Source organism: Lissotriton vulgaris, chromosome 10, assembly GCF_964263255.1.
Source record: "Lissotriton vulgaris chromosome 10, aLisVul1.2, whole genome shotgun sequence".
Lineage (NCBI taxonomy): Eukaryota > Metazoa > Chordata > Amphibia > Caudata > Salamandridae > Lissotriton > Lissotriton vulgaris.
Genome location: NC_141698.1, coordinates 969,105,073 through 969,131,686, shown reverse-complemented (window position 1 = coordinate 969,131,686; position 26,614 = coordinate 969,105,073). Strand labels below are relative to the sequence as shown.

Below are 26,614 nucleotides of genomic sequence, written 5' to 3'. Positions count from 1 at the left end.
AGGGGATGCAAGATTATTTCACATATTGCATGTATAGGTTTTCAATAAATGTTGAGGGTGCTTTAAGACACTAAACGCAGGGCTGGTGGAAAGTTAAATAATAAATTGAGCAGAGATGATGGGTTGTGGCCCTTGTCCTTTAGAGATGGGGCATTCTCATCTGAGCAATAACTCAGGTATCTGGCGTCTGACTTACTAGGAGACTGAGAAATAGCTTAGCTATGTGAAGCCTCGCTATATAAGTTATGCCTAACCAGACGGATACCTATGCCACCTTAAAGCAAATGCCTCTCTGGTCAGTTTCTCACAGTGCATTGTGAGACTGATGCAGAATTTGCTTTAACAGATGCCCAGTGTGTTTTTCTCAAGGATGGAGCTGGTGCAGAGGAAGCACACCAGCACGCCATATGTGCAGACTTAGCATCATTGTGTCCTGCCTCTTTGAAGTAGTGTAGTTTGGCAGCAAAATGCTTATGATACCTTATTCTGCTCCCAAACTAAGCCTGAGTCTCTCAAAAGCAGCTTAACTCTGACACTGGGTATATTACCAATGCAAAAGCATTGAAAGATAACACTACTTTGTGTAATACTTTTTCCAATGCTACTTTGAAAAAAACACATTGCCTGCCTTGTCCCTTTCTCTACCCAGGCCAGCCTAATTGCTACAATCAGAGTAGAATTTTCGGGACAACCATTACAGAGAATATGGCAATTCTTTTCAAATTAATGTTGGAGAAACATGTAACAAATGTTACATTCTAAAATGCAAATTGCCTCTACAGCATTTAAAAATAACATTGGTATTGCAATGGACTTCACATCGTATGTGCCAGGGCTTCAGAACAAAATGAAAGCATGGTTGCTGTTACTATAACATATGCTATTAAGTGCCACTGTTTCTGCGGGAGTGAACGCCTTGCAGGACCTTACCCACCAGCCTGACTTTCTATGTGCACTGTAGGTTGAAGGAATGTGTGTCCCTCATAGGCTATACCTCCACTTGTTGCAGAGTTATTTCAAGAAAACTAACTTTCTGTAGTCATCTCACGTGAGAACAGCTCAGTGTATGATGCTACAAGGCTGTTTTGTTTTAATTTAGAGTAGCACAGATTCCCGTCAGAGTAATTAACATGTAGTGATATTACCAATTGATTGGCGTTTCACAATTTAAACTCAGGATGATTGAGGCGCAACTAGAGCCAAATTTCGCAGGGGTAGGGGGGCGCCCAAATTTTTTTGGGGGGGGGCTGATTCTTCCAGCAATATGCAGAATGGAGATGCAGGGGCTCTAAGAAGGGGTGAAAACACAACAAAGCCTCATTAACAAATAAATGGTCCTTTAAAGACCAGTGAAGTACTCCGGTGCGGCTGTGTGTGTGCCCGGGAAGCTGTCACAGCCAGGGCTGACACACACGACGCCCTTTGAACCCAATGAGTGTTGCACGCCTGACTGGAAGAGGCATTAGGAATCAAACCGCATCAAAATCTCCCCCCTCCTCACAAAGTTCTGGTCTGGTTCTGCCCCTGCATGTCCTAAAACACAAATAAACAAAAAGGGAGCCAACATATCTTGCACTTTCTAGCCCTGACAGGGCCTTCAAGAGCGACTAAAAAAGGCTTAACCGCTGAAGCGCTACTGAATATGGTTTAGAGTATGCATATTACATGACATAATAAAATGGGGTGTTAACTGTGCCCCGCTTGGGCACACGCCAGTTTTCCAGAAGACGTGTAAATCGCCTCACGCGCCACATCTGGTGTAGCTCAGGGAGGTTCTTTTCAAATAAGCACAAAATGTAAAACTGGAGGTCCCTTTTTCCCCAGAAACGAAACACACGCTCCCCACAAACACCTGTGTAAAATGGTGATTGCACATAAGGGTCCCATAATCCAGCATGGGGCAAAAGACAATGGGAGGTGCCCAGAGGCTGCGCCAGCACCGGTAGGTGCGTATTTCGCCAAACCCCGCAGCCAGGGGAAGCATGGTGTATTTTCTTTCGCAAGCTCCTCCTTCTCTGCGCGCTTTCGTTTCCATTGGTGGATGAGTTTAGAGGGTCACGAGCCAGACCCGCCCCTTTGTACTCACTGCTGCCTGCCAGAACTTTACACCTGAAGGGATGTACAGGCACGGTGCGTCTATATATATAAGGAGGGTGAGCCGGGAAACTCAGTCAAACGAAAGAGGGAAAGGAAACTCGCGAAGGGAGATACAGCCGGTGCCTGACGCAGCCATGATCGTCCCCGCTCCTCTCCACTGCTGCGTCCTCCTGGCGTGCATCCTCGTCAGAAACTGCCTCTCCTTCAAGAACGATGCCACGGAGATCCTGTACTCTCACCTGGTGAAGCCCGCTCCGGCGAGCCCCAGCAACAGCACGCTGAACCAGGCGAGGCACGGCGGACGGCACCCCAGCCTGCAGGGCGCGGACCGGCACAGTACGTGTTTTATTCTTCAGTGCTTGAGACGGAAATAGGAAAGTGCATGCACCCCTGTGCCAGATTACCAGATTACCTGTTTGCTTCTGAGAAATGCATGTACTCTTCCATTCAGAGGGTTCGACTCTTGCTGCTGAGAAGTGCCAGCACTGTCCTTTTCAAATGAAAGAAGTGCGGGTACTCAATACCAGGGAGTGCCTGCCCATTTAAAGCAAGGACATGTAGCATCCATTAAAGGCTGCTTAGGTAACCTTGCGCGTACTGCATTGAGAGCATCTAACTCTTGTTATTCGAATGGGAAACAGTATGCCAATGTGGGTATCACATAGTTCAGTGGGTCAGTGCACTTATTGCAAAAAACGTTATGCTACCTCGGAGTTACAGGTTCAAGTTTCCTTAGGGCTAACACATCATTTCATCCTTACAAGGACAAGAGAGACAAAAACATTGATTTAGGTGATCTTATAGCTTCTTGTTTTACCACTGTACAAAAATGTACGGCCCCTCTATATGTATGCGGTATTTGTATAATGCGAATTTAGGCGCATGACTGCGGAGTCCTGGAAGGGTGTCATCGAAAAGTTGCATAATGATTACACCGAATTTAGTATAGGGGCCAGTGGATGGGTGAGGCCTGGACTGCCAATAGCGCGATTGTACAACATATCCAGTTTGTTTTTAAAAATGCGAAATATCACATAGCCTTTTGTCCAGAAACCTGTTTTTTTAGTTAGATTGAACTCGGCGGTACAGACGCACAACAACGGAAAAGGTTAAAAACAGTTCAGGCATTTGAGGGGAGAACGTTTGGCTGATGAGAAAGACCACAGGAGTGAAACTGACCAGTGTCTTACTAATGGAAGCTTCTTTTTATTAAACTCTTAACTCCACAATTTACACTGTGTCTCATCGCTGAAAAAGTTGCCCACTTTTGAGCGTACTTCATTATTTATCGACCCATGAAGGATGAAGGCTTTGTAACCCACCCAGAATTTAAACTGTGGTCTATAAAGGTGGCTCATAAGGATAATAATATCAACAGTTCGCACAATACAGGCGAGCATTTAATTTGACCCCTGAAGTGCCCGCCACGAGCGCTGCCCCGGCAAACGTTCAACTCTTTGGCATGCAGACACATTTTAGCTTGTTTTAACGGATTGTGCTAAATTGTTACCTTAGTGTTAAAATCTTCAAACTCCAGGTGTCGATTCCTCTTACTGAAGGATTTGAAAACAACATATGAAGAGAGCAGAGGCGCAACTAGAGCCACATTTGGGGGGGGGGGGGGGGGGGGGGGTAGGGTGATGAACCTTTAATCAGTAGGCAGAGTGGAGCTGCAGGGCCTCCAACAAGGGGTGAAACAACTGCAAGGCCTAATTAACATTCAAATGGTCTTTTAAAGACCTGTGAAACGTTCGGGTGCGGCTCTGTGTGTGCCCGGGATCTGTCTCATCCCGGGCTGCCACACACGACGGGGGGGCTGAAGCCCGGTGAGTCCAATGGGTGTTGCGCGCCTGGAAGAGAGTGCAATGTAGACTGCGCGGACGTCTCTGTCTTACTTTGTAGCGCCTATGGATTCGAATTGAGGATTCTAGGCACATGTATTTTATGCGTAAAAATACTATTGTGCAGAGTAAAGGAGGTATTGTCTTAGATGTTAAGATGCAGAGGGAGAAATCAGGAGATCTGAGGTAAAAAGTTCCCACTTAACTAAATTACCGTGATCCTGGGCATATCAGCGTATCCTTATCTGCTTCATTTTATTGACTCCTGATACACTTGGTCAAGACACACTTTTCTGTTCAGCCTGTAGCACCAAGAGGCAATTTCGTCTGCAGTAATTGCGCCTTTCGAAGGTGCTCTTCAGTGGTTTTCACCACTGATCCACACTGTAGTGGGCGAAGTTCTATGCTACTGACCTCTTCTATAAAAAGCATTTAATAAGCCACTCGATCTGATTTGGAGTTCTAGTTCATTGTGGGAACAGACTTCAGTGCTTAATTTGTAACATAATAAGTGCCCGGGTCCTTTCCAGGAGGCCACAGCAGCTTGCACTGCCCATTGCTCCCAGTGCAGCCAGTGCAAGTAATAACACAACCATTAACCTTCACACTTTTTCAGGTGTGATTATTCTAGGCCTTCAAAGCTATGAGATCGGCTTGGGAGGCATGCATTAGTCCAGTTTAATATAGATTGAACTAATAAATAGCTGTTGCTGTGCTCATCTCCAAAATACAAAAACAGTGCCGCCACGTTGCAGGCTATCATAAGTGCCGGTGTTGACAATTAATTGCTGGTAGTGAGCACCGGAAACTACCTGCTCAAATTAAGCACTGGAACTCATGCAGATGCTTGAGAAGCAGCTGTCAGAAGTGGAGCCACAGGGCTGTAGTTGTAAATAGTCCCTCATGCAGTTCAGTGCAGGCACTGGAATGGAGGCAAAAGGATGTACCCAAAACCATTAGGTGAGAGACGAATACTCCATGGCAAGTCTCAAGCCAATGGTTAGAAGAGGCTGGTTGAAGAATGCCAATGGCTGAAAGGGACAGACACAGACATACAAAAACGGGGTACCTATATGCGTGACTGCATCTATTCTTCTCATAGTCTCTACAACCGCGTATGCTCAATTGCACGTACCAGTTTGCTACGCCGTCATTGAGCACACCTCATGTCCTCACCCCCCTCACCGTTACGCAAATCAGAGAGCTTTGAGGACCTGCCACGGATATGAAGCACAAGCATTATAATAATGCTACAGTGCAAAACACACATTCACTTCCTGACAGCAGGCTTCCGTGCCCCGGGCCAGCGAAGCACAATAGACTTCAAGCAGATACAATTCTGTGTGGAAACCCTCTTTTGTGTCAACGCCCAAGTGTGGGAAGCACGCCTGCAGGCCCAGGCTAAGCCCCCCCAGATCCGTGGGCTTCCGGGCGGCACCCGCGCAGCGCCCCCGCCCCCAGCCCAGATGTAATGGAGCAGGGACGGGTTGAAAGAGGATGCTGGCGTTGTCAGACCCAGTGGTTTCACTCTCTTGTCTGTAGCACCTCAGAAATGCAGCGCATTATCCGCAGATAAAGGGCTTTGGACATGCCACGGCGTTTGTTTTCACTTCCTGGCTTAGCACTTATGCCTCCGACGCCTCTGGCGATGGCCAGGCATGTACCATTCACGCAGGAGGCCCCTCCCACTACTTGCGTTTTCACCAGGCAAGGAGGGGAAAGGGCAGGCGGAGGCATCGGGGCCTAGAAGCCCGCAATGAAACCGAACTTGTCCCGCTTCCAACACAGTACATTAATCATGTAAATAGCTCCATGCCTGGAACATTGGAGGCAAACAGAGCTCTCTCTGTCATTCAGGAACGCCAAGGTGTGTCAGGACTGCTGAACCGGGGATGGCTAGCAGCACATGAAATGGTTCTTGATTATAAGATTACCAGAGCCCTGCATATTTTGGGAGCAGCCGCACAGAGGGGGTATTCATTTCCAACCAACTGCTATTGTAAACGTGCCTGTCTGTGGAGGATTACAGTAGAGCCAGGCCAGCTGCTGGCCGCGTGGCAGACGCGGTGCCTGCCGCTGGGGTGCTGCGGGAGTCGGCTGGGTGTGGATTTTACTGGGGTAATGGATGAAAGACCCAAGAAATGCGCTCCATTGAGACCGGGCAGCAGCCAACATCTGCTGCACGCTTTGTCTGCCAATATCAGGGCACACCTCCTCACAAAGCAAACACAAGGAGATGATGGACGGAGCGCTGACACTTTTCAGACACTCACCCCCAGTCACAGATCTGGGTTGAATCCATCATCGTTCTTTAGCTCACTCTGCCAGCACAGTTCAGATTCAGCCATATGCAAATCAGCCTTGACCCTGCTCCACAGGGGAACAGTCCAGCCCGAACTGCCAAGGTAGGTCTTCCCTGGACTGGAAACAGACATCCTGGGACCGGTTTCGGGGAACACACCTCATCAGCCAGGCTAGCTTGAATCCAGTGGCAAAGAGAGCAAGGGACCCATGTTTTGGCTTACCCTGCCAATTTCGGACGAACAAAGCAAACAAAGAGAGATGATGGACGGAGCGCTGAAACTTTTCAGACACTCACCCCCAGTCACAGATCTGGATTGAATCCATCATCGTTCTTTAGCGCACTTCGCCACCCCAGTTCAGACCCAGTAATATGCAAATCAGTCTTGTTGCCCTGAAACCGATCCCAGAATGCTTGTTTCCTGTCTAGTGAGGACCTAGCTTGGCAGTTCAGGTTGGACTGTTCCCCTGAGGCACCGGGTCAAGACTGATTTGCATATGGTAGGCTCTGAACTAGGGTGGCACAGTGAGCTAAGGAACGATGTTGGATTCAACCCAGATCTGTGACTGGGGGTGAGTGTCTGAAAAGTTTCAGTGCTCGGTCCATCATCTCCTCCTGTTTGCTTCGTACCTCTTCACAGACAACAGATTATTATTACAATGGTGTTTTATAATGTCTACTGTGTATTGAAACATGCACCTGAGTGCACATTTTGCTAAATTTACCGAAAGAAAACAATTGAAATACACAAGGAGCAGTAATACGTTTTATCACGTGGCAAATGCTGGACAAAGGGACTGTTTCTTTTTCCATGCTACAGCATTTGATAAAAAAGGCACATTTGCGCCTCTCCTGCTATGTTTTTTTAATTAACCGTGTTCGCTGGTGCACCCTTCAGCGCAATGGCACCCTCGTGCAAGAGCACAACCCCCCTACTTTGGCCACACTTGCCAATATGAAGAGGCACCGACTGCCACTCGTTGGCAGGTTGTCCATCCGCTGTGTTACTCCTGTCCCTTCTTTTTGAGTGATGATTACATTGTATTGGGTTCAGTGTGAGTATTCACAACACAGAAATTAGCTGACAACTAATCCCGCTACCACACCTGTGCATTCAACAACAACAATACTTGACATTCAAGGGGAGGCAGGGGCTTCCTTTCTTTTGCCTATGGACTTAGTGTGCACTCTATGGGTTGTTTGGAAAGTTGCTTCGCTACTCTCATCCACTATCTCCTATTTTTTTTAATCAGGTTGGCTTATGTTAGAAGTGTGTGTCCCTCTATTCTATGTGTGGTTTTAAAGCCACTGCCACCCGATGCGAAAGTTTAAATATATCGCAGAGCCTGTCCTAGAATTGTTTGTGGTTGGTTCAAGAGCTACGTTGCATCTCAACTCTCAAGTACACATAGGCTCACTGTCCAAGGCACTCCCTTCCCGCTCCCATCCCAGCTTCATAGACTTGGATGCCTCTCACCCTCATATCCCACTTCCTATTCTGCTTGCAGAGCCCTTTCCCCACCTACTTAAGATCTTCTAAGCATGCTCACCACTTCTCTCCATGCTGAACAGAAAACACAGTGACATTCACACCCTCAGATGAAACAAGTGTGGAGCCACCTGGGTTCTGACACCACTAGGCGTTTGTTTGTTGAAGTGCCTGATAGAAGATTCTGCTCTGCCTGGAACATGTATTGTGTTTTAGAAATGAGTGACCTAAGGGCGTTGGGTTCATGTGCATTGATAATGACAAGCAGTATTTGACTTTAGGCTGCAGTGGTGGAGAATTGCTTTAGGATCATCTGTTCCCAACAGTGATGTCCTCTGATTCCCTTTTGTAGGTCGCCAGCAAATGGGCTGCAGGGAGCTGAGGTCGACAAAGTACATCTCTGATGGCCAGTGCACCAGCATCAGCCCTCTCAAAGAACTGGTGTGTGCGGGGGAGTGCCTGCCTTTGCCAGTGCTGCCCAACTGGATCGGAGGGGGCTATGGCATGAAGTACTGGAGTCGCAGAAGCTCACAGGAGTGGAGATGCGTCAACGACAAGAGCCGCACTCAACGCATCCAGCTTCAGTGCCAGGACGGCACCACCAGGACCTACAAGGTGACGGTGGTCACGTCCTGCAAGTGCAAGAGGTACACCAGGCAGCACAATGAGTCCAGCCACAACTATGAGGGATCCCCACCAATAAAGGCGATCCACCCTCACCACCACCACAAGGACAAGAAGGAGCTTGCAAATACAGGAGCTATCCAGCGCGGCTCAAGAAAATCCAATAACTGAACTCCAATTTAAGGATTTGCAGAATTGACTGTGTAAAGGAACTGCACCTGCCTTCCTTTCTTAGAGCAGTGTAATGGATCAACCCTCTGATTTTTGTCAGACTCAAGAGGATCACTGTTCTTAATGCTTATATTCAGAGACCAGATCCTAGTGCGATGAGGCCAGAAACCACAAGCCTTCTTCTACTGTTTAGACAACGGCTTCCGTAATATGCCAAAGTATCCACACAAAAAAGAGACAAACTCATTACAGTAATTTCACCAAACTCTGTTTTTACATCAAGATTAGAAATGTATGTCTGTGATTTTCATAAAACAGTGGTCGTATACAGGACTGCGATGATCACAGGAGGTGAGTTTTACATTTCAAGTGCCATACATACTCCAACATTCATGAAAAAGGACTTCACTTATAGTTTCTTTGGATACAAGCATGTAAGAGTTAAAATCCCTCAGAGGAATGAAATAATACACATGAGACTAGAGGGTGGGAGACAAAAACATTGAGATTGGGAGAGTGGTTGTAAGGAGAGAGTTTCTGGCCTATTATACGGAGTAAAGTACCCCCAGCATAGGCATACTTGGCTGTAACATGTCTATATGGTTTTCTAGGAGCTTGAATCCTGACTGCTGCAGTCTTTTCCTTTATATCATTGAAACTGCATGTTTTCAGAGACATTATGTAGAGCTGGGGATAACATACTAAATATTTCAAACAAGATGTTGTTTGTTTATGTTGGGAACAGTTCATGACCGGCATACTTTTCGTTATTTTGCTCGGTTGACATATCCATCAAATTATTTCTCGTAACCAAAATGTCTTTGCAGAAACTGCTACATTGCTTGCTGACTTTTAAAGTGTAATATGCCATAACTTGCATGGCGGCAGCTGAAAAACCAAACCCAACTATTTATTTGCCAATGTAATTATTTAATAAGCGTTATCTTTGTACAGTGCATGCTATATTGTAACAGAATTGTAATTTTGATTACATTGTACATTTTGTAAATAAAAGAACGTTGATGTATTTTCTTCCATTTCATGTAATTGTTTTGTACAAGTGTACATTTATGTCTAATAAATGCGCCATCGTTATATGAAAATATTAAACTTCGTGTTCTACAATCATTTATTGTTTTTTTAGTTGTAAAAAAATAACAGGTAGCCATCATTTGTTTAAAAAAAAGACTCCTAAATTTGAGCTGCTGCCCATGGAGACCTCCATCCAGCCCCACCCACCAGACACCCATGAGTTCTTTCCTAAGGTACCTTTTTCTGTAACACCTGATGACACAGAGCTAAGGTGAGGGACCAATCTTGCACACATCTGACCACTTTATTGCTGATTTAGTAAATTATTTCCAACCTAAGGCCCACAGGTGTTAAGTCAAGAGCTAACCCCACAGTAAATCTATTTTGTATTATTTACACAAAGATTGTTTAATTTACTAACGCACACTTTGGATATTAACAAGAATGGAGAGTGAACACGCTACTCGCGAACTGCTCGAGAAAAGTTAAAAAAGTATTTGCATCCGAGTTGTGATCTCAGGAGTTATAACAACGCCTGGGGCAGGCACTTGTCTGTCACTCTCTTAGAATTTAGGCTGCAAGAGAGGGTGCTCCAGGGCTGGGTCAGCTACTCTGCTCTTCCTTCCTGGACTGCACCTTGCTTCATCCCTCTCCAGTCAGACTTTAAGTAGCTGAGAATATGGTGAACTTGGGGGTAACAGGAGGCTGCACCCAATCCAATGTCCTTTGCAGTTTTAACTGAATGTTTTGAGATGCATGATTTATAATGCGTTCTGCATCATGATTGGCAGCAGGCCAATCAGAGGCAAGACTTGTAGATGCCTTTTCGAGGTTTCTGATTGTCCTCTGCGGTAGATGGAGAACAAACAGTTCAAAGCAATCCGTGTCTAGCTTGAAAGGCAATTGTTTTCAGCAAGGTTTGGAAGTATAATTACTACTTGAACAGAGGTCTGTACATCAAGTATAATGAGCCGTTCCTTTATCAAGATCTCGTACCCGGCATGAGGAGACTTCAGAGCTACGCTGAGAGGAAGCATGGGGGACATAGCCTGGAGAGGGTCACGTGGGACGAAAAAAGCCAATCAAATACAGAGCTTACAGACTGGCACTTGGGGCCCACCATCTTTCTGATCCGAGGTAAGTATGGCTGCAGTGACTCCCGCCTCAGTGCTGAGACGAGGCCCTCAAGCACACAGCTTATGCCCACCTACTGGGAACTAACCACCGCCATTTCCTACCCTCTTCTGGTGGGCATCCTGCCATGGGCTGGAGAGCTGGTCCCAGGCAAGAAACAAGTGATGACAAACACAAGCTCATGTGAAATGCCCAAGAACACCTCTATGGACCCACTCCCTAACCCTCCTGTGCCCCATTACTGTCTAGGAGGAGGTGCTGGCATAGCTTCTCTAGCACTCTCTTTTCTACTCACTCCAGGACAAAGAGGCGGGTGTCAAGAAAAAGCAGTCCTCTCTAGGCTCTAATTCACTGCCCTTCCTCCCGAGAGATCATCTACTGCCCGGGGAGGGAGTCAAGCGAGGAAGGTTAGGGGAGGCAGTGGAAAGCCAATCCAATGTCACCTTCCTCCAGGCACTCTGATAATCAGAAGATAAATAAGGCCCCATCACTCTATCACTCTTCCAAAGACTACAGGCATGCTTCAATCAGGGTGTGAAAAATGGAAATTGCATAAGATGACAAGAACAGTACTATTATGCTAAATGCACAACCTCGCCCTCTTCTTGTGTCTGCACTTGTGAGTAGAGAGCTCTGTTGTTGCTGTGCAAACAGAAGTGCACTGGGTAATAGAAAACATCCAGCTAAACACATCAGGCAGAAAACTGAGCACACATATAAGAGAGAGCAGACGCTCAACAGTTCTCACCGAGCTCACAACGGTACCAGCCATAAGGGTAAACTATCAGCATCTCCATCAACACAAGAAACACTCCTCTGTGTTGGAATTCTCAAGAAGTATATTGATATCTGAACCTGGCAGGGCTGTGAGGCCATACTAATGAAAATACAGCACCATACACATCTCTGTTACCTTAACATAACATTGTATGACATAAATCCCTTAAATATTTAACTTCCACTCATTTATGTAGTCAGTAACTGCAATAGATAGATGGATAGATGGGTAGAAGATAGATAGATAGATAGATAGATAGACAGACAGACAGACAGACAGACAGACAGACAGACAGACAGGCAGGCGGGTAGGTAGGTAGATAGATAGATAGATAGATAGATAGATAGATAGACAGACAGACAGGCAGGCGGGTAGGTAGATAGATAGATAGATAGATAGATAGATAGATAGATAGATAGATAGATAGATAGATAGATACACCATTCCTTTAAAATGGAACTTCTTTCTGCCCACCCACACAAATATGCAATTTGTCAAACAGTAAAAATACCAAAAGGAAGACCTTCGGATAAATGGGGATCACATTATATATTATATATATATTTTTAAAGTCCATTGAGACAAAGGTGTTTTACAATTTTGTTGAAGGGCACAACAATTATATTTTCACCCAGGAAAAATGAGGTACATAATTTGGGGCGGTGAGCTATTTTTGTAATAAAGCAAAATAGAAGACAAAGCATGCGTGTGCAAAGGGAACATTCTTGACAAACACACATTTAAACATTTTTAGCCACATGCATCAAAGGAAATTGCATCCGCAAACGGTGCGAATCGCAAAATTCGGCCGTTTGCGAATGCAATTTCCATTTTTGGGTTGCATGAACATTTTAGTAAGTTTCGCAATTTAAGAAATCGCAAAATTGCGATTTCTTAAATTGCAATTGCATTTAAGGAATCTCAAATTGAGATTCCTTAAATGCAATGCATCAAAATTAAAAAATTTGCGAATTCGCAAATAAGGGGAGCAAATTACCATGAAGTTGATCTTCATGGTAATTTGCGAAAACTTTGAAAAATGCACTAAAGTGCATTTTTCAAAGTTCCATTTTACACACACACATGCCATTGGGGCATGTGAGTGTGCAAAATGTACTCCTAAGAAGATTTCAGGGGTGCAACAGGGTGTCCTTTGTACACCACTGCACCCTTGAAATTGCATTCTTAATTTGCGAATTTTCAATGGTGAATTGCAAATTAAGAATGTCTTTCCATTCATTCCTATGGGACGTTAGGCCCATAGGAATGGATGGGGAAGTATTCCTTAATTGCGATTCTCAATTAGAGAATCGCAATTAAGGAATTTTAAGAAATCGCTATTTTTATAGCGATTTCTTGATGCATTGCATTTTGCAATTACTTAATTGCGATTCCTTATTTTTCGCAATTAAGGAATCGCAAAATGCAATATTGATGCATGTGCCTGTTTATGTCTAATCATATGTGTAACTAATTGACATTCTTAAACAATGTTAGTCAAATACTTATATACAACAAACATTTTCTCAACCAGTATATGCTACTAACAAGACATTTTAACTAAGGTAACATAAACATACACCTCCTCAAACACCTGTACACCCCATAAACTTCACACACACAAACAATAGCCAAATACAGATAAACATATATGCTTCTAGACAAGACTTCACATGGGCACATAGACAGTCATATTTAGAAACTTGTTTTAACATGCCCCCAAGCACACATCACATAGCAAGCCGCCTTTACATTGAGATTTCCACAAACCCGCACATATAGGCATCATCAGCTACCAGAGCAGATGTTGTTGTCAGCCCTTGTAAGAGTACCACATAAGGATTAGCCACACTGCCCCTCATCGATTGACACATTGTCATTGGTGGAGTTAACAGCAAAACATTGGTCTATCCATGCCTCAGCAGTGATGTGGACAGTTACTTGTACAGAGCATGATACAGGGGATAAAACGTCTTACACTGCCTCCCAGAAAGCCTGTGTATCTTTTTCTTGGCGATAGCCTCCCATTTCTCATCTTTAATAACTGATTTTCTCTTTTTAAATGCCAAAGCGTACACCTTTCTACAAGCTCGAATAGGAATCTCAGCGCCTTGACGCCCTTGGGCAAAGTTTGCGTTTTATAAGACTAATATTAATTTATTCAGTCATTCAATTCTGGTCTTCAGAAACTTGCTTCAATGTTCTACGCAAGCTATCGTTGGCAACTCTGCAATCTTTGTCAAACCAGGATTTCTCCTGGGAGGGGACCTTACCCACTGGTCTATTTAAAACCTGATTACTGATAGTGAAGGCTCATGATGCTTAAAGGCACCGCAATCTCGGCATCTAACAGATTATGGTCACTGAAGGCTGATACAAGGATCTTTGCCCCCATAAACAGAGAAAAAAGGCTCAGCGAGCTGAAAAAATAGTTAATTAGGGATACAATACCCTTCCCAGTGAAAGTCAAAGTAGTTGACGAGGAAAAATTGGAAACCACATCCTGAAGATCATAAGTGGCACCCCCTTGCATCCATGGCATTCAGACCATCTTCCCTAGAAAGTAGGTCAACAATTGCTTCAGTCAAGGGGCGTAAGAGCCCCAATTTAGCATTGAAATCACCTGCCAACAAGAGGTTGAAGGGTTTGCCAGACTCTACTTCTTCCTCCTCAAAAGAACAAAACAGGGAAGACAAGCTCTGCAAGTTCAAAGAAGAAAGGAAGGAAGAAAAATCATCATTATCTAAAATTCACCATGTGTACCCAGGGTTGGATTGGGATTAAAAATTGGCCCGGACACCCCCCCAAAAAAATTGCCCCACATTTGCATACTGCCTTTCCACAAAACACTGCTGCGGGAGGAGGGCAGGGTGGGAGGGTGGGGCGGGGGTCCTGGAGTGTGAGGTAAAAAATGCACAGATTAGTTTACACTGGTGAAACACACCTGATAACAAGTGAGGCCACATTTGCTCAGGCCCCCTCCCCCTGCTCAATATGCATATATTAATGGGCCGGCCAGGGAGAGAAAGGGAGTGACACCTCTGCCGTTGATAAAAGGGAGGTAAGGGACACCCATCTGCCTCCAGAAAGGCCAATCAGGCACCCACTGGGCTGCTGGCAGCATCGAACAACGCAGAAACTGCCAAAATCGGCCCCTGGGCTGCTCAAAAAAGCAGGCCACAGCTGGAATTCCGATAACGGCCCCTCCCGTGGTACCAATCCGACGCTGTGTGTACCCTAAGGTTGGACCCCTAGCAAAGGTCAAAAACCTTAGCCACATTCGTATTAAATGCAACCAATACAATTGTGCAACCAATATCCACCTTAAACCTAACAGCCAATCACTCTTTTGCATGGCCAGCTGGAGAAGGCAAAGTCGGGAAGTAATAACACATGTCCCCATCAAAAACAACATTGTTAACATTCCAGGTTTCCTGAATTAATATAATAACTTAATTGTTAATAAACGATTGCCACCCCACATCATATATTTTAGAGGCACGGTCAGTCATATTTCAGATAAGACACCCAACAATAGGGCTTCATATAGCCACAAAGTCACCTTGTGCAAATCACCCTTGGACATAGTTGGGGTAATGTCATAATGGGATTAATGTCAGAAGCATATTCAACATAAATCTTGCTGGGTGTTTTCAACTTCAGGAGAGTGGCTGGGGGATGCTATCCCTGGACACTCGGTAAGCACCCAGAACACCACAGACCCATCCCGATCGAGATGTCAATCAGTTTTTCCCAGCGCAGACGATGCTGCAAATCGATTCTGGAGGGGCAATAACCCATCCTGATGATATCTAATAGATTGAACAGAGGGCTGGGACCCACTAAACCTAGTTGATGCCGAAGCCAGATGCCTGTAAAAAAAGCCCAAAGACAGGATCATAATCAGATTGGATTTAATCCTTCCATCTCTAGCTTGTGCCAACACCTCACCCGCCACACAACGATTACAAACAATAACAATAATTGTGTCTCCATTGAACTGCTTTACCAGACGACAAATACCCCCTACCTGCCATGCACAAAGAATCTCATTACAAAGGTCTCAATGTCTGCACACATTTGAATTCAGCCAGTGAGGTACTTTGTTCGTGAGGACCCCCTTGTAGATTCAAATGGACCTGCAGACAGGCTGTGGACATTTGCCAACACAATAACATAAGGACATGGGGCGGGTGTCAGATCTACCACAGGGAGAGGTCACATCCTAGGATCACTGGTATCAGCCTGATGGACAAGAGTAGCTGAAGGAGCCTGTACCGCAGCCCTCTCTGACACAAAAGATGGAGCACTTCCAGGATCATTATGGGCTGCATGGGGCACAATTGGTGTTCAGGGTCTTTGCAGAAGATTACTGCCTGTAATCGGATTGGGATGTAAACTCTGAGAAGGGGCCGATCCTAAATTTTCCAGTTCAGACTCTATAGTGTCAATGCGAGCAAAGAGTGGGAGTAATTAAGCATCCAGTAGATCACTTTAACATGTACTTATATTGACCCAAGGCCCGACGGTCACTGCAGGGGCCACAGCGGAATCATCTGACCTATGATCAGTAGGTTTAACAACACGCGCCCACGGCTTGGTTTCCAAGGCTCTTTTCCTGTGTTTGGCCACTGGCCCGGGGTCTGGATCATGGTCAGGAACTATATCTTGTGAACAACGCTTGACACATTTTCATCCAACACACCTGGCTCAACCCCCTCAATCAATGGCCAGCATGATCTTGAGAAACCTCCTTATTCCGAGTGCAGGCTCTGAGGCTGTCCCTTATGGAAGACTAAGTGGCTGGTTGCACTGTAATGGCAGAAAATGCATCACTTGCAGCGGTACACGATGGGTTGTCAGTAATAATTGAGATGCAGCAAAGTCGTCAGCTGTTAGCAAAACCCGATGTTCTGCTATTTTAATCTCATTTGCTACTAAATCAACAGCCCTCGTTAAAACCTTATCAATAGTAATATGTGGGCACGCTAAAGGTGAATGAGAGGTCTCCAAGCAGCCGGGCAAAGCCTTTCTCGTGCCCATTTTGATGGCAAAGTAAACTCAAAATCATAAATGGGCAAACATATATTTAGTTATTCATTCAGTTTTGTATAGTGGTATCTTGACCCAATGGTATCAGAGCGCTTTACAGAGTTGGCATAGGAGCAGTTACAAGGGTTACATTTGTAGCAAATATAAATACAAAGTGACAATAAGTAAGTTGAATTATACGAAAGATATCAAGATACAGTGTAGGTACAGTCAATAACGTATACAGTGCTTTGCAGAGTTTTCACAGCAGCAAGTGCATGGATTAAGTGACATAGTGGCAATATATATAGACAGATTTACTATGAACAGTAGAATAGAAGGACTATATTTGAAGTAGACTTTATATATATATATATATATATATATATATATATATATATATATATATGCATAGATATATAAGGCAGCATTTAGGGTGTATGCAGTGTAAAACATATATATCACTTTGCAGAGTTATCACAGTAGCAGGTACGCAGGCATACCCAATCATCTCTCCAATGTATGACACACATTGAAATTAGCTCTATCCTCATCTCTGACCACACCCCATTATCCTGGATATGGACTCACCCTCACACATATCTACCTCAAGCAGATGGCGAAGTGTGGCTCAATGGTTAGAGCCTCAAATATAAAGAGAGGGGTCCAAAAACCCAAAGGGATAGGACACCACACAAGACCTTGAAGTCTAAAAACAATTCCCTTTGGGATTTATAACATACCGATTTAACAAACCACATGCAAATTTTACTCTTACACTAATAACACTCCAGTCACAGTGGGTCAGTATATTGAGTTGCCAGAAGAATAATTCTCACAATATCATTTAAAACATTATTTCATTCCTAAAGGAATTTATTAAATTAGTTCTGCACAGAAAACTATCACATCAATATAGTACCTTAAAAACAGTATGTATAAAAATTATTTTTACCTTTGATTAAAAAATTCATAGAATAACAATATATATATTCATAAACAATGACAAGAAATCATATACTGCACAAGCAATTTCATAGGAACATGTTATACATGGGCCAAAGAGCAAGGCGTTTCGGAGGATTAACACAGGTCCAACCTCCTTCTTCAGGCTTGTTTTAAGGATGTTCCAACCATCAAGGTTGATACAGGTCGTTGACCTTGTATGTGGGTGTTCTTATGATCTTCACCATGCTAGGTAGTATTGCGCCACTGCTATAATGGACTTTCAGACAGCTAGAATTACTGCCTCACCAGAATTATTATATGTTCCTGATTACTCTGCTGATTATTCAGTATTCCCTCCAATATGGTAAAACAGGTTTTTCCTTCTCAGTAGAAAATGGTAGCGTGACCAGGATTAAATAATCTCCTACTCCACACGCATCAATCAGGAAGTCCTGATTGATGCGTGTGGAGTAGGAGATTATTTAATCCCGGTCACGCTACCATTTTCTATTTACAGTTCTAGCTGCCACAATAAAGACATAACAAAAGTATGAATCATACTGAGAAGGAAAAACCTGTTTTACCATATTGGAGGGAATACTGAATAATCAGCAGAGTAATCAGGAACATATAATAATTCTAGTGAGGCAGTAATTCTAGCTGTCTGAAAGTCTATTATAGCAGTGGCACAATACTACCTAGCATGGTGAAGTTCATAAGAACACCCACATACAAGGTCAATGACCTGTATCAACCTTGATGGTTGGAACTTCCTTTAAACAAGCCTGAAGAAGGAGATTGGACCTGTGTTAATCCTCCGAAACGCGTTGCGTTGATGTATAACATGTTCCTATGAAATTGCTTGTGCAGTATATGATTTCTTGTCATTGTTTTTGAATATATGTATTGTTATTGTATGAATTTTTTAATCAAAGATAAAAATATTTTTTATACATACTGTTTTTAAGGTACTATATTGATGTGATAGTTTTCTGTGCAGAATTAATTTAATAAATTCCTTTAGGAATGAAATAATGTTTTAAATGATATTGTGAGAATCATTCTTCTGGCAACTCAATATATTGACCCACTGTGACTGGAGTGTTATTAGTGTAAGAGTGAAATTTGCATGTGGTTTGTTAAATCGGTATGTTATAAATCCCAAAGAGAATTGTTTTTAGACTTCAAGGTCAATGGTTAGAGCGGCAGACCCTGATGCAGAGGTCTGGCCCATTCCCCGCCTCATCGGGTCTTGGGCTCAATTTCCCCGGACCTGATAATTCTCGCCTCAGTGCCTATCTAATCATGGGTTTCACTCTGCAACTCTGGGCAATAGCTTGCTTAATCTCCTCAATGGCCCCAACAGCGCTAGGATGCCTTGCTTCACCTTGGGGGTGCCCAGGAGTGGGCACTTCACAGGGAACGGCCAGGCAGGGTTCCACAGCGATAAGTGCACAGCGCCTGAGAGACCCCTTCGGGGGTGATTCGGGCGCTATATAAATGCACTACAGTTACATTTACCTGTGGAGTAAATAAAATACATGGAATAGTATAGAAGGGGATTTTGCACAGACTGTGATATAAATGGATGGTGTACTTTCAAAGGTAGGGTGTTGTGCTTGGAGAAGAGATTAAAGGCACAATTTTCTCCCTGGTAGTGATGCTCAGAAATATTCATAGGGCGTGGAGTGGGAGCGGCAGATCAGCCTGAATAAAGGCACAGAAAAAGTTTCCTTTCTTCTTGAATTGTGGGAATGATTGATAGTCACATTAATCTTGAGGCAGTAAGTTTCAGGTTCTGGGAGAATTCCCGGAGACGGAGCGGGTGCGAGCATTCTCTTTCTTAAATTTTGGTGGAATCAATAGTAGGCTTTCAGAACTTCGAGGAGGTCTGTTTTTGACCAGCTTTTAAAATGTATTTGTTTTTTGTAATGTATATGGTCCTAATTGTATTGATTTAACTTTTTGAATGACTTCTCCGCTCTTCTTTCTTTTCATGATTCTAAGGATTTGATTTTGGGTGGGGATTGCAATCAGTTTATGGACCCCTTTTTAGATCGTAAGTCCCAATCTAAATTTATCTCCATTAAAATGCAAAAGTCTTTCCACAGAGCACTTACATCTAGATGGTTGTTGGATGCATTGAGAATTGCCCATCCAGATGTTTTCGAATTTTCTTTCTTCTCCCCTGTTCACAAATCTCACTCATAATTTGATAACATTTTTCTTACCCACTCATCTCTCCAATGTATGACACACATTGAAATTAGCTCCATACTCATCTCTGACCACACCCCCATTATCCTGGATATGGACTCATCCTCACACATATCTATCTCAAGCAGATGGCGATTCAACAATGCTCTTCTGTTGCATACACTTTTCGTTCAACAATTCTCACAATTCACACAGGATTTTTTCGAGAACAATCTTACTTCTGTATCACAATTCCATCTTATTTGGGATGCTTTTAAACCACTGCTAGAGGGTTTATCATAAGCTATGTCCCTTGGAAAAAGAAGAAGGCACTTTCGGCCACCACCCTACTCCTCAAACAAATTAAGACTCTAGACCACGAATATTTAACTACAAACTCTGCAACTACTTTGTCCACTCTAATTCAAACCAAAATGCAGTACAACAGTCTTGGGATTCCGCATGTATCAATCTACTTAAATTCAAAGCAAAAATGTATGGGGTCGGAATAAAGCCGGCAAAACCCTTGCCACTTACCTTAAAATGAAAAACCAAAAAACAAGATCACCGCTCTAACTGATAGTAATGGAACTCAACATATTACAGATACTAAAATTCTTGAATCTTTTACTGATTATTACTCCTCCCTTTATACTCCCGAATCAACCCCTTCTGCTGATCAAATAGACTCTTTCTTTCAATCCATTCCCAAATCCTCTAACAATCAAACAGATCTCACCTCTCTAGATGCCCCTATCTCTGAACAAGACCTAATCAACACTATTCTCCACCTTCCTAAAGATAAAACTCCTGGTCCAGATGGATTTAGTGTATGCTTCTTTTTACAATTTAAATAACTCCTGGTCCCGCATCTGTTGTCTGTCAAAGACTATTTCATGGCTTCCGGTTCTGCTCATGGCTCTTTTACCCAAGCTATGCTATGTTTACTTCCCAAAAAGGATATATAAATTACCGACCCATTTCTTTAATTAATACTGATTGCAAGATTTTTGCCAAGTTACTTGCCCTTCGTATCAATTCAGTCATTACAGATTTAGTCAACATATACCAATCAGGATTTGTTAAGGGAAGGTCCATAACAGACAACGTCCACATACTTCTCAATATTATCCATTTGGCCTTCAAGGCGGCCTCACCGATTGCTGTGGTCATGTTGGATGCTGAAAAAGCATCTGATAGGGTGAATTGGGAATTTATTTTTGGAGCACTTAAATGGCATGCATTTAGCTCTACCACTCTCAGATACATGCAATTGCTTTATTCCTCCCCTTCCACATCCATTTGGGTCAATGGTTGCAAATCCAAATATTTTCCACTTTACACGGGAACCAGACAAGGGTGTCCCCAATCACCCCTTTTATTCATTTTAACCTTGGAACCATTTTTGGCAAAATTGCGTCGCTTTCCCCACTATACTGGTTTCCAGTTTAAACATGCAGAAATTAAGTTTACTGCTTATACGGGTGACATTTTCTTATATCTTTCCAACCCTACTTCTTCCTTACTGACTTTCTTTTCTCTCTTAGAGGATTATTCCATAGTCTCTGGTTACAAACTCAACCATGATAAATCTGAGGTTATGCCACTAAACAAACACTGCTTCTCTCACTTCTTCCATGCCTCGGGTTTCAAATGGAACCCTAAGAATATTAAATGTCTAGGTGTCCTTTATATTAACAACATTAAAGAAAAAAATAAAATCAACCTAGCTGATATCATTAAAAAACTCTCTGCCCTTACTGATAGCTGGTCTCCACTTTTTTTTGAACTGATGGGGTAGACTCGCTATGATTAAAATTATGTTACTTCCTATTATTATTTTTTATCTCTCCATGCTCACAGTTACTCTCCCACTCTCCTTTTTTAATCTCATTAATTGCTCCCTCACCCAATTTCTCTGGAATAATCGTAAACCTAGAATCTCCCTTGCTAGACTTCAACAACCTGAAGAATTGGAAGAGGTACTTTTTCCTAATATTAGACGCTATACCTCGGCATTCACCTTTGAGCAGATCTGGACTTTCCTCTCTGATTCTTCCCATACACCTCTTACAGCTTGGAGTTCATTGGAACAAAGTCAATACGCCCCATTCTCCTTTCCTGTAACCATTCGCTCATCCCAACCTCCCAGACATTGTACATCACCTATTCTCACACACTCTATTTCTATTGCAAATTCCCTGCTTATTCTTCACCCTCCTCACTCAGATACCTTTTCACTCACTCCTATTTGGTACAACAGACATTTAAAGATTAATAATCGAGTCCTGTTCTGGAAAGAATGGAGAAGTGTGGCTCACTGGTTAGAGCAGTCAGACCCTTGAGCAGAGGTCAGACCCGGGACCAGGGTTCGATTCCTGACGCGGCAGGGTGTTGAGCTCAAATGTCCACGGACTCGATAATTCTCGCTTCGGTGCCTGACCTAATCATGGGTTCACACTCTGCAACTCTGGGCATTAAGCTTGCTTAATCTCCACAACTGCCCCCCGCGGCGGGATGCCTGGCTTTCACCTTGGGGATGCCCTGTAGGGGCTATCTCACAGGGAAAAACCAGGATGGGTTCCCAAGGCAAGCGCGGAGATACCCCTTCGGGGGTCGATTCTGGCGCTATATAAGACATATAAGAATAAGAATAATTGATTAAGGTATTTTCATATTTGATCATCTCATGTGCAACAGGTCTTTTATGAATTACATGGACTTTCAACATAAATATGACATATCTCCGTCTCATTCTTCTGATTATTCTGTTCTCTTATCAGCCCTTGCCCATCTCCAATTCCAATACTCTTCCTCTACCACACATTTTTTGCCCTCCTCTCTCCCTGGACTTTTTTACTTAATATAAGGGCTCTCACATATACAAATTACTGTCCCACTCTTTCCTTGAACTAAATCCAACATTGAACTATTACGAGAAGAGAATCTGGCCCATGAATTCTCATTTTCCACTTGGAACTCAATGTGGTCAAGGATTCATACTTCCTCATGTTCTGCAAGTATAATGCAGACCCTCTACTATTTTTACAAAAGGCTCTTCCTTACCCCAACAGAGCTGCACAAGTTAAAGTTATTGGATACTCCAAAATGTTGGTCCTGTTCCCACACTCCTAGCGGTTTTTTTCATATGTTCTTTCTCTGTCCTATGGTTAAGACTTTTTGGTCTTTTTTCTGGAGGAAATTGAATGAAATTTTGTCTACTAATGTCCCCTTTGAGGTTGTTGACATTTTTCTGGGTGGCTCTTCTCCTGTTTGAGAAAACATTGGCAAATTCATTGATTTGTTTTTAGCTATTACTTTTCAGAGTATCACCACCAATTGGAAGGACACTTCAAGAATTTCGTACCAAGCCTGGTGGAACCTGCTCTGTCATCATCCTAGACAGGGTCATGCATATGCTAATGTTAATAACATTAAGTTATTATCATTTTATTTTTCCTTTAGTTTAGAGTGGCGATGCTCCTCCGCCTTAGTGGTGGAGCCGCCCCTGGATTGACAGTTCCATTTATGCCTGCACTCTGCGAGAGGGTGTTTAGGAGTATGCCATGGTTGACAGTATCAAAGGTATCCGAGAAGTCCAAGGGGACTAGATGGCAGACCTGGCCATCATTCCGAGATCTGTGTAGGTCGCCTATAATGTTCAGCATTGCATTCTCTGTAATAATCCGGTATTTGTAAAGTGAGAACTAATCACAACTAAAAGTATCAAGGTGCTGGGGGCCATCAGGGAGATTAAGTGAGCTATAGCCCAGATGATGCTGAGTTGAGCTGCCACTGGTGCTGGGGATCGAACAGTAAGCCCTATGCTCCGGAGTCAGCCACTTCGGTCGCTGCGCCACACCTCGATGATTGTTTCTGTGCAGGTAGGTATTTCTTCCTGCACAAAAAAAATCATCCTGAAACATGACACAAGGGTGTCTGTGCTTGGCTTCTGTTTCTGCTCCCGCGCTGAGGCAAAGAACAGGAATATGTCGTACCTTGTAGATACAGCGCATTCTTGTCCTTTTATTTTGATGCACGGCTGCGCAGCAGGAAGGCTTGCTGCCCTGTCATGTGTCAAAATATAGTAAATGGGGCCCACAGTGTGCAAGGAAAGAAAGAAAGAAAGAGAAAAAGAAAGGAAGAAAGAAAGAAAGAAAGAAAGAAAGAAGAAAAGAAAGAAAGAAAGAAAGAAAGAAAGAAAGAAAGAAAGAAAGAAAGAAAGAAAGAAAGAAAGAAAGAAAGAAAGAAAGAAAGAAAGTATAAATACATTTTCAGATAAATAAATATAATATCCCTTTGTAAGGAAGCCAGAAAAGAAAGAAGTCCATGTTTGGGCATTATGTTCAAGAAAATGGTACGTCCATGACGACAAAGGTCTCCAATCAAACAAACGACGAAGGGAGATGTGTGTACATTTGAGTTCCTTATAATGTTTCTTTATGTCCCCTATTTATTTTAGTTTCAAAGGGTTAAAAAGTGAAATGCCAGTTTACTAAAAAGTAATATATTCTTTGACTTCCTTTTCTAGTGCCCAGACTCTGTCAGGAAAAAGGCTAGCAGGACTGGGACAGGAATATGCATCAGTTATCCTCGTCTAAATGCAGTGCTTGAATATGAAAGTTGACCCTTTCTTGCAACAATCTGGTAAGACCCCTATCTCACAGACTCTGCGGCGCAGAAAGTACTGGAGATTTGATCACGAGTGCTGACAGGCTGCCAGCATGAGAGATAGTAGATTGGAGCCTCCAATGTGGGCGTGAGGCGTTTGCACATTCCTGAGCAAGATGAAGGACAGTGTCTGTGTGCAGACCTCTAGCAAGGGTGACAGTGCTACTGAGCCTCCATGTTGAGGCATCAGTAACCTGCATGTACTTGAGTGGGTTGAGGGATAAAGCTCTATTCCTGTTCTGCCTCTGTGATTCAGACCTAAAGACCTGCAGAAGGAACAAGCTTTGGCAAAGCCAATAGGTCATGCATATGAAAGAGCTATTGCCAAAGATTTTTAGCCATGTTGTACAACAGTGTGGCTGCTGTTACACATGGCTAATGGTTAGTGGCACAGAGAAGAGTGGTGGGTAGTGTCATAGAGTGCAAAGGCAAAGAGTGGAGTAGAGTGTTGTAGAGTGGAGTGGCAGAAAATGTCATTTATTGGAGTGGCACAGTGTGGAGTCGCGTAGAGTGGTGTACAGTGGAGTGGCGTAGAGTAGAGTAGACTGGTATAGCCTGCATTGGTGTAGAGTGCTGCAGCATATAGAGATGTAGAGTGCAGTGACATTGAGTGCAGTGGTATTGAATTCATCAGCATACAATGCAGCATCATGGAATGCAGTGACATAGATTAGCGTGGTGCATAGTAGAGTGTGGTGGCGCAGAGTGGAGTGGTACAGAGTAGAGTGGCGCAGAGTGGATTTGTGCAGAGTGGCATGATACAGGGTGGAGTAGCATAGAGTGGTGCAGAGTAGAGTGGTGCAGAGTAGAGTGGCACAGAGTAGAGTCGTGCAGAGTGCAGAGGCGGAGAGTATAGTGACGTAGAGTACAGTGGCACAGAGTGCATTGGTGTAGAGTGGCATAGAGTGGTGCAGAGTGGAGTGGTGCAGAGTTGAATGATATCTAGGGCAGTGGCGTAGAGCAGAGTCAAGTAGCATAGAGTGCAGTGGCATAGAGTGTTGCAGAGTTGAGTTGCAGACATTGGTGCAGAGAAGAGTAAAGTACTGTAGAGTGCAGTTGTGTAGAGTGCAGTGTGGAAGAGTGCAGTGACAGAGTGGAGTGGCGTAGAGTGGCGTAGAGTGCAGTGGTTCATAGTAGATTAGAGTGGCGTATACTGGAGTGGTGTGGAGTGCAGGGGCATAAAGTTGAGTGTTGCATAGTAAACAGCATTGGTGTAGAGTGTGTTGGCATAGAGTGCAGTGGCGTAGAGTGCAGTGTTGCAGAGTGGCGTAGAGTATGGTGGCGTAGCGAGGAGTTGAGCTGAGTAAATTGGTGTGGCCTAGACTGGAGTGGTGTAGAGTGCAGTGGTGTAAAGTAGAGTGATGAAGAGTGCATTTGCACAGAGTAGAGTGGTACAGGGTAGAGTAGAGCGGCGTAGTGTGTTAGAGTGCAGTGGCGTAGAGTGGAGTGCTGCAGAGTGCCTTGGCGTGGGGTAGTGTGAAGTGGAGTGGTGCAGAATAGAGTGCAGTGGTTTTGGGTTCAGTGGAGCAGAGTGGAGTAGAGTGCAGTAGTGCAGAGTGCAGGGGGGTGGTGTAACGTGGCGTTGCGTAGAGAGGAGTGGCATAGTGTGAAGTATACATGGTGTGGTAGAACACTGCTATTGCAGACAACATAATTCAATTGAAATGACCATTACATCTATACAGACATACACGTTTACAAATAAAACTATAAAACTATACAGTGCGCAAACAAAAATGCGTGGAAATTTCATCACCTCAGTGTAATTTATTTTGATCATATTAAAGTATTTGTTTTCAACACACTTCAGAAATAACAAAAAATATGCTTCATTACTTACACAGCTCATTTAAATATTGTTTTGTGCTAGAAAAAACTCTTTCCTACCTACACACAGTATTAGCAAGTTTGGCTGAAGACGGCTGTAATGTCAGAAACCGGTCCTAGGAAGCTTGTTTCCGGTCCAGGGAAGGCATGGCTTGGCAGTCCGGGCTGGACTGTTCCCATGAGGTGCAGGGTCAGACTGATTTGCATATGGCCATGTCTGAACTGGCGAGGCAGAGTGGGCTAAAGAACGGTGATGGATTAAACCGAGATCTGTTGACTGGGTGTGAGTGTTTGATTGGTTCAGATGCTCCGTCCATCACCACTCCTTTTGTACCGCTACACCCAGTATCCAGCAAGATTGTCACATACATCCTCTCTCTTTGAAGTCAGAGACAGAAAAGTAAACAAACGTCCTTGGAAGACAACGACTGACATTTGACCCCAGTCTTTGAATGCAGAGCAAATGTGACGAG

General features: G+C 43.7%; 1 protein-coding gene across 1 annotated transcript; it reads left to right on the top strand.

Annotated features, from left to right (window-relative positions):
* The first annotated feature begins 2,126 nt into the window (after positions 1-2,126).
* On the top strand, positions 2,127-9,627 carry SOSTDC1 (sclerostin domain containing 1). Its single transcript, XM_086941967.1, has 2 exons — positions 2,127-2,433; positions 8,082-9,627. Exons 1-2 carry the CDS (start codon positions 2,232-2,234, stop codon positions 8,522-8,524), a joined length of 645 nt encoding a protein of 214 aa, XP_086798093.1. The 5' UTR covers positions 2,127-2,231; the 3' UTR covers positions 8,525-9,627.
* The last annotated feature ends 16,987 nt before the right edge of the window (positions 9,628-26,614 follow it).

Bases quoted from the DNA above. Each gene is read 5' to 3' on its own strand.
- SOSTDC1 (XM_086941967.1), top strand. From the start codon at position 2,232: ATGATCGTCCCCGCTCCTCTCCACTGCTGCGTCCTCCTGGCGTGCATC. The intron at 2,434-8,081 runs GTACGTGTTTTA...TCCCTTTTGTAG, and splicing joins GCAGGGCGCGGACCGGCACA to GTCGCCAGCAAATGGGCTGC.